Here is an 8,941-nt window from a genome sequence, read left to right as displayed (position 1 = left end):
CATCACCTGAGAAGGTTCTCTGGTCACAGTAAATTTTTTCATAAAAACCATTTCACTTAAAAAAAAAAAAACAAACAAAAAACCATTTCACTTGAACCTTGTTTTTCCTGGCCAACTTAAGGAAACAGCATGCGGCTGTGAAACTTTTGTTTTCTGCTCTGGAAAAATGCCACAGAAACTGTGGTGATGTTGAACACAGCTTACAAGGGCAATGCTAGGGGAAAAACAAGTGTACAAGGCAAAATGCTAATTGATGACAAACCTTATTCTGGATGTCCGTCAACTTCCTGAAGGGACAAAAAACGTTGTAGTGCATTTGGAGTTTGTTACCCCAGGTCAGACTGTTGAAACTATGTAGAGGTTCAAACAGGGGGTGACAAACAGACCTGATTTGTGGCCGATGGGGGACTGGTTTTGCTGCCATGACAATGCGCCTGTTCACACTGCCATCTCCATATGTCAGTTTTGGGCAAAAACCAGCATGCCTCTCTTGCCCCATGCACCTGGCTCATCTGACCTCAAACCATGTGACATTTTGTTTACATGCATGAAGAGGGACATGAAAGGACAGGGATTTGATGACATAGATGAAGGAAAAACAAAAACAAACAAGGTGGTCAGCCCTCCAAACAGATGAGTTTGAAAAATGTTTCCAAGATTGGAATTGCAGATTTGACAAATGTATTGTGTGATGGAGACTACTTTGAAGGCGATAAGGTTGTTTTATAAAAAAAACATAGCTTTAAAAAAACAACCGTTCGTGGGGTTTTTTTGGGGGGGTACCCCCTCGTATACATCTGTGGTCCCACAAGGGGGTCCCCTCTGTGTTGGTTCTGAGGGAAAGTCCTGTCTCCTTTCGATATGTGGGGCTGGCATTCCAGCTTTTCCACCTGCATTCCCTGGAGAGCCTCATGGTTGGCATCAGTCTGCCCCCGGGCTACGAGGTTCCCAGCACAGGGACTCTGGGTCAAAGGACACACCAGCTCTGGCTTTTTTCTTGGTAGTAGGGACCCTTCTTTCTCAGGTAGCTTCCCTCACCTTTGATTTCTATCTTATATGATAAAGGTGATGCAGGCTTCACCACAGGGAAACACCCCCCATACCCATCAGGGTTTTAACCTGAACTAGAGCATTGCACACCACCCTAACCACATCAGATCATGAGGGAGGACTACATATAGCATTGTAACCACCAAGCCCGAGAATCATGACCCAGGCAGCGTGATATAAATGCTCACATCACACAATATACTATGTGTACCAGTTCACATGAAATGCATTGTGGACAGCAACCAATGTGTGTCAGTTCTATCGATTCTCTTAAGCTTGTCTTCCACCTTTTACACCAAGGCATGTTGCTTTTTCTTTAACTTTTATCATGACATTTTCCTGCTTAAAATCTTCCAGTGACTCCCTATTACCCGTGTCTGTGGTTTCTGGACTGAAGTCAAAGCTCCCTGGCTCACAGGGCAAACTCACAGGAGTATTTTAGATTTGTGAGAAAATTACAGTAATATTTAACATGTCAGCGCTGTGAGTATTAGCTCAAAGTAGGTTAGTGTCAACATTACATTATGTGGTCATTCTTTCAATGTAAAACAGAAGTGATAGTTGTCTAGTCCGATTCCAAGGTTTGAGAAGTTAAGCGGCACCTAATGTTCTATTAGTAAATAATTGTATTTCTTAAAAAGTTTTAACGTATAGTTCACACTTCCTATTCTCAAGAGTTCAACCACATTCCAGCGTTACGTAACCACCACCACCAGCAACCTGAGGACATTTCTCCTTCCCTGTGTGTTAGCGCCCACGCCTGTCAACCGGCCCGACATGGCCCTAGGGAGCTACCAGTCCAGTGGCGGTCTCTACATTTACCCACGCTGGATTTCATACAGCAAGGCGCCCCGCTGGCAGATGGTTGTTTGAGGGCAAGGAATTTTAGCCTGTTGAGCCAGAGTGGAGATGCTACTTGGCTTGATGTGTGCCTCTGGGCAGCCTTGGAAAGTAACAGAGTAACAAAGATGAAGGATGAGGGGGCAGGAAGAAGACAAAATGGAGAGGAGCAGAAAAGGGTGGCCAAAGTTCGTCTGTCCGGCTTGGCCGTGGACTTCACTTGACTTAAGCCCCAGGGCCTCGGCCAGGGCAGGATTCGGCAGGCAGAGCACACTGCAGAGAGATGCACTATCCATGCTGAGGAGACAGGCAGCGAGTGACCAGAGCCCGGTGGAGTCAGGCGTCTACTGCTAACACCCCGGCGCACCCTCAGAAGACTAGCTGGAGCTCCTGGAAGATGGAGGCCAGTCAGAGAGTGGAATCAAAACATTGTGTTCAGCCTTGAACTTAACTATTAGTTCATTAGTTCAAGAGTGTCCCAGTGGGCATATTTAGGTTAAAATACTTTTTTTTAATTCCTCACTATTACATTCAGAATGTTTTAAACTTTTATTTTACAAGTAGTACCTTTAAAAAATATTTTTAAATAATAAAACAAGTGACTTCAATTTACAGCTCCAAGGCATATTGTTTCAGGTGTCATTACTGTACCTTCACCCCATTTATTAGTCAAACCATTTCAAGCTCCTTCAAGCTCGTAATTCACAGCGAGGCATAGAAGCCCGACCAGGAGGGGAGAGGGTTCTGGGAGAAGGGGGCGGACAGCAGGACTCCTCCGTGGTGTCGGTCATGGAGCACCCGTGCTCCACTGTACAAATGGGTTCCTCCTGAAAGTGGGAGTGTGATCACTCGGGGCCTCTGGCTGGGGCTGCTTTAGTCTCCCGAGGCGAATGGGGGGCTGTTCCGGGCCAGGAGCCCAGCCGTGCCTCCAGCCCCTATGAGCTGCTCTGACCAAGCTGTTGGGAAGCCCCGCTTACAGGAGGAATGGCCATTCCAGCATAAACCTGTCCTTAATCCTACGCAGACGCTCTTTTCCTTCAGGGGATGGCGAGTCCTAGGTCGTGGCCCGAAGCACACGTCCTGAGGGGCTTCCTCGGGGGGAGCCCTCGGCCCTTCATTCTGATCACATCTCTAAAAGCTGCTCCATTTCTTGAAGGGCGGTTGTAAAATCGTTCACTTTGTTGTTACATATGCTTTGCTGTTCGAGGAATCGGAGCCGTTCTTCTTCTTTTGTCTTCAGCTTTACCTTTAAGGCCTGCATGGAAAGACATTAAAACAAACACTGAAAAGCGGAACAGAACTCGACATCACACGACAAGTTTCTATTCCATTGAGGAAAACCCTGCAACACTGTTTTTGTTTACCTCTGCTGCTCTTTCGGAGAAGGACGGGCCTTCTGCTCCTGTAAATAGGGATCAGTGGCGGAAACTCGGCGCAGTCCTAGCCTGTCCAATAGGGTCGCTGAGTCAGCATCATCACTGTGATGGTGGTGAGAGAGAGATGCTGCTCTTGGGAATTGTGTCTCTATCTCTAGATTCCTAAATGTAACCCGGAGCAATAAACTCCGACATGATTTAGCAGTCTGACGGCTTGTCCAAGTCGTCCAGACCCAAGAAGCTGGGTTTCACACTACTTCTTCCTTGCACCAAATTCCCCCATCACGGACTCCACGTGAGAGTTAAGTTTTTGGGTGCCAACACGGCTCCTGTAGGACATGCGGGCGGGGTTTAGTCTGTCAATCAGGTCACAGCTTGAATGAAGGGCCACTGAGGTAAATGGCTCTTGGAGGCCGGCCTCTTGCTCTCTCTGCCTGGTGATGAGACCAGTGTGTACTGCCTGAGTTCGCTGCTCTGCCTCCACCATGTGCTGGGCTACCAGTGAGCTGTGCGGTACTCAGTCCCACCTGGCCAAGGCAACCTGTTGCGCATGTGCCGTGCTGCTCCTCGCAGACACCGCCCCACCCTGCCCTGCCTGCTGCCTTTGGGCCAACACTGCACCCTCCCGCCCGCAGTTTTGCAGCTCTATATTGGGAGGCTCCGTGGAGACCAGCTTCATCTCGCTGCGCCACTGGCTTCCCACTGACTGCTCCCTTGACCTTGAGCCAGTGGCAGCGTGAGCTAGGAAGAAAGCAGTCTATTAACTGTCCCACGAAAGTGAGCTGGACTGAGCTCTCTGTACTGCTGCGTGGACCACTTTGCTGCTGTATCCTTTCCTCTATAAACCTACTTCATCCGTATATCATCCCGAGTGTCCAGGCTTTGTTTCTCTAGAGAAGCCTGCCTAGCGCACCGTATCCAGGTCCCAGCGCTCCATTCTGAGTAAGGAATCTAGGCTGCCATACATTGCCTCATGCCCTGGAAATGCCAACAACCCTGAGAGAGAGAGTTCCCGGGACAGAAAAGGAAATTCATGGTACAAAAGGTGAATCCACATGAATTCTGGGATGTAGTGAACAATGTCTCACCAATGGTCATATCAGATGTTAATACTGGGAGAGTTGAATTCTCTGTGAGATTTTGTACACTCAAACTCCAAAATAAAAAGAAAGAGCCTTCCAGAAATCCACGCACTGCAGTAGAAAACAGGTAATTTTGCCTCAGAGTGCCGTCTGCCTATCTCTTACCTGTAACTCTTCCATCTGCTTCTTGGCTGTTTCATTAAAAAGCTGCAGCTCGTCTTGCAATGTTTCCAACAGCAACTAAAAGCAAAGCACAAGGCAATACAGTTCAAAGAACAAACCCTGATGGGAATGTGACGCTTCTGTTTGAGGCGCTTCGTGTACAATGACAGCGGAAGCCGCGGACCCCGCTGAGGGCCCTGGTGGCAGCGTGGCCCCTGCGGGGCTGCTGTCAGCACCAGGAAACCCACCAGCCGCTCTCTGGGCGAGAGAGGAAGCTGTGGTAGAGACGGGAGTCTTGGAAACCCTCAGTCGAGTTGCTATGAGCTGGAACTGACTTGTACGAGTGGCTGGTCTTTTAAGCCCCTTCAACTACTTTACTGATCACACACGCAGGCACTCACTCAGTCCATCGGAGCAGACAGACGGTGCGTGATGCTGTTCTCTGTGGGGAAGGCGATGTGAACTAAGTTCACTGACCACAGGAGGGGCAGTCAGGGAAGGCGTCCCTAGCTAGGATTCTACGATTCGAAGATGGGGATGGGATCACAGAAGGTCAAAAGGCGGAATCAAACAGAAGCCAAGAACCCAAATTTACCTCAGATTGGAGCTTTGTATCCTATAGCTCTTGGCTGAGGACTCGGGAGGGATTTGGAGAAGTGTAGCCGCGCCGGGCAGCCTAGACTCATTCCTGTCAGCCCAAAGCCAACTTCCAAGTGAAATTGGCGATTTTGAGAATCCCAACCCCTCAACTCCCTCCCTCTCTCATGGAGGACCACGGCCTGCTTCTTGCGGGCCACTGAGCTCAGAGCAGAGCCTTCGCAGACTGACCAGGCCCCTTGCCCCCCACCAGCCCACTCATTTGCCCTCACCACAGAGTCTGTGTGATCCGGACTGGATTCCTGCTGCGACCCCAGGGCCTCACTCCCTGGAAGCAAGAGAGGCAGCACAATCAGCCACGCAGGGAGAGCTCGCCTCCCACAAGCCCCGCTCCGCGCGCACAGGCAGGCACCTCCCCGGGGAGCACAGCAGCTGGCACCTGGTGCCCTTCCGGATTCTCACTGCGCCAGGGCCACCCCGGCTCCCTCTCCAGGTGTGGATATAAACAAAAATGCCTTCTACTTTTGTCTTCTCTTAGAGGAAATGCACTGTAATTTCTCCAAGGGAAATGTATACTAGACGTATTTTTAAATTACTATTAGGTAAAAGTAACACAAAACAGAAAACAAACCCACTGCCATCCAGTCAATCCCGACTCGTAGCGACAGCGGAACTGCCCACCTGGGCTCCCAAGGCTGCAAGTCTTCCCGGGAGAAGCAGCTGGCAGGTGCGTAGTTAGTAGTTCGAACTGCGAATTTTGGGGTTAGTAGTCCAACATGTAACCCACTCTTCCCCCTGGACTCCTTAAAGTATTCCATGCACAGGGTAAATTACAAGTATACAGAAGGGTGCTGCAGCCTCTATCAGTCCAGCTCACCGCGGCTCTTCCTCTTCTTCATTGGCCCTCTACTTCACCCAGCACGATGCCCTTCTCTGGGGACTGCGGTGTCCAGTAGCATGTCCACAGTACATGCTGAAGTCTCACATCATTGCTTCTAACTAAGGCTACACTTCTATATACATATACATGTGTGTGTGTGTGTGTGTGTGCGTGTGTGTCTTCTGCTTCCATAAACATCAGGATCCAAGTTAAAATGCGATTCTGGACACTAATCTCTCCCGCTGACCGTGACGCTGCCTCCTGTCCAGCCTGACGGGCTCGGCTTATGCGGGGGGGAGGGGTAGTCCACACGAAGACCGTGCTGCTTGAGCTTCCTCAGTAAGGGCTTCGGTTTTAGTGGCTCCATGTGCCACCTGCACAGGGCGGACTTGAAACGTCTTCTCCCTGCTGCCCCACTCTTCTTCATACGGGGCAGCTTCTCCGACGGCTTATCCAGCACACACGCCGAGGAAGCATGGTGAGGAGGCAATCCTGAGGTGTGCCTTCCCTGACGCGGCACCTCGCGGTGCCCCCTTGCGGGCAGCCAGCGTGGCAGAGTGAGCTATGAGTTGGGCCGAGAACCACAAGGTCACCAGTGGGAAACCACCAGCTGCTCTGCAGGAGAAAGATGAGCTTTCTCCTCCTGCAGAGCTCCCGTCTCAGAAACCCACACGGGCAGCTCCACCCTGTCTATATGGTCGCTACGAGGCTGTGTTTGTTTCTGAGTAGCCCCTTGTTCTCTTAAATGTACTTCTTATTCTAGGTACACTTTTTAGGTAAGCACAGTTAAATGTTCTGGAATTCCTACTTTTCACAACGTTATCCATAATTTATTATGACCTAGTCAAATGCATCTGCCTAGTCAATAAAGCACAAGTAAACATTTTCCTGCTCAAGGTTAACTGTATCATTCAAAGTCAACACTGCTTTATGTAAAGGGGGCTGGGTCCCCTCTCTGGCTCCTTTCTCAATTCATCTTTGCTACGGACTCTGCTCTCCAGGGGCAGGGGCAGGGGCAGGGGCAGGAGCAGATCAGGAGTTACACTTCAGCACAGGGAAGCTGATGATTAGCCCGGTTTTAGGAACCCTTGAAATGGCATCATGTCACCCTCTTCCCACCGGGGAGAGTTGGCAGGGTGCTCTGTTTGAAATGTCATACCTGCTGGACCCACATGGATGGCATTGTGTTCAGAAAAGTATAAAATCTCTCTCTCTCGAACTCCCTAGAGTTCTATTAGACAAACCCAGCAGCCCACAAGGGAGAAAGCAGCATACGAAACCTTTAGGGCTTTGATAGGCCCCTTGCCCCACGGCTCAGCTGCCTGCCCAGACGCTAGCCAGTCACCAGGCCGGAACCCTCGCAGGCAGGCACAGTGCCCAGACAACCCAGTGCCTCGGTGTCTCACCTGGGTGCATGCCCTTGCTCTCCAAAATGGCCAAACAATTGTCCTGAAACTTCTCCAGCAGCTCCACCTTCTGAGTCAGGTCTTTCAGCTCTCCCTGTTGGGGTGCCAGGCAGACAGGTCAGGCCTCCTTCCCCTTGGGGTAGTCATTGTTTCCCTGGCCCCTGGACAGCCACAGCACAAGCCTGGTTGTCCTTTATTTCTGACCTAGTGGACCCTGGACAGTAACCCATGGCTCCTCCCCAGGGGACATCCCCAAGCTACTGCGTGCATTGTCCTGGTGGCAGCTGAGGGTAGGGAGCGGGTCTGTCTCTTACCTGAGTTTCAGTCAATTTCAGGTGCAGCTGCTTGTTGACTGACTCTAAGAGCTGGTTCTTGTCCTTGAGCTCCTCTTCCGGTTTCTGCTTAATCAATGGTTTGTAGCTGTAGCGAGAATTGTAGGTTAATTGAAGGGTTAAGACCAGGGGCTATGGAGTTACACACACAGGGGTTTGAATCCTGGCTTCATCACATAGTAGCACGCAACCCTCAGGGTTGCATCACCTCCCTGAGGCAGCCTCCTCATTTCCTGAATTAGGACAACACCCATAGCTCACAGCACTATTAGGAAAAATAGATGCAACAAGGCATCTCCAATCTTTAGCAGAGCTAGTCAGGCTCGCTGAGTATTTAAGAAGTAACAACCCTGGGTGGTGGAATCAGCTCAGAGGTCGACAGCTCATCGAGACTGGCAGCCTGAATCCACCCAGAAGGGCTGCGGAACAACAGCCTGGCCACCTGCTCCCAACAGAGCACAGCTTGGAAAACCGTGGAGTAGTCCCACGCTGCACCCATGGGGTCACCATGAGTCGGAATGCCCCAAAGGCAAGTCCACTCACCCACCCCTTTGAGTCAGGAACCCACCTAGGTGCGCTTACTCTGAGGCCCCCACTGCTGCTCGTGGGCCAATTTTCCATCAACACTGGTCCTGGCAGGGTGTCCAGTAAGCTCATGTCTGGTTCTCAAGATAGAAGCATCTCTGATTCTTGCTCAGACAGCGGTTCTCAAACCTGCAGCCTCACCCACCAGAAGCTCACCCAGGTTTCCAGGAGTGATTCCAGTGTATACAATCCCAGTCCAGTAAGGACCAAGACCCACTGCCCCACAACACAGCCAGCTTCCTGTCCCCCGATGCCGACTCACCTCTTCATGGCGTTCTTCCTAGTGGCAGTGTCTGCAGCTCTCGTCTGCCTGGAGAAGCGAAATCAAGGACATGAATCAGCAAGCCCCAGAATGCGTGAGGAACTAGGCAGAACCAGAAGCCTGCGTCTCGGTTTCTCGGGTCAGACGCAGAGAAAACAGCACATACGTGGGTGCTCGGAGGTCCGTGCAGACTTGTGCTTTATCACAGACCAAGGAGACAGGCCTCCTCATCAAGAACGGACTCCACTTCCCTGACCACCCCACCCACCAACCCAGCCGACCTGCGCCTGCTCAGGAAGGCGTGGTCACGTCAGGCCAACCTCACGTACATGGGAAATGAGAGCTGTGCTGGGGACGGACGGATGGACA

General features: G+C 50.9%; 1 protein-coding gene across 1 annotated transcript in view; it reads right to left on the bottom strand.

The window, feature by feature from the left end:
- Nucleotides 1-2,515: 2,515 nt before the first annotated feature.
- Nucleotides 2,516-8,941, bottom strand: part of KNSTRN (kinetochore localized astrin (SPAG5) binding protein) — a 10,267-nt gene continuing 3,841 nt past the window's right edge. The window contains exons 4-9 of the mRNA XM_013007267.2: nt 8,573-8,620; nt 7,708-7,813; nt 7,394-7,487; nt 5,380-5,435; nt 4,514-4,588; nt 2,516-3,145 (exon numbers count right to left, since the gene is read on the bottom strand). Of these exons, the coding sequence (XP_012862721.1) occupies nt 3,014-3,145; nt 4,514-4,588; nt 5,380-5,435; nt 7,394-7,487; nt 7,708-7,813; nt 8,573-8,620 (511 nt within the window). The 3' untranslated portion in view covers nt 2,516-3,013. The remainder of the gene's footprint in view (nt 3,146-4,513; nt 4,589-5,379; nt 5,436-7,393; nt 7,488-7,707; nt 7,814-8,572; nt 8,621-8,941) is intronic.

Source organism: Echinops telfairi, unplaced genomic scaffold (assembly GCF_000313985.2).
Source record: "Echinops telfairi isolate 266 unplaced genomic scaffold, ASM31398v2 ScPeMD7_18;HRSCAF=68, whole genome shotgun sequence".
Lineage (NCBI taxonomy): Eukaryota > Metazoa > Chordata > Mammalia > Afrosoricida > Tenrecidae > Echinops > Echinops telfairi.
Note: the sequence above shows the minus strand (reverse complement) of the source record. Positions and strands in the feature narration are given on the sequence as shown.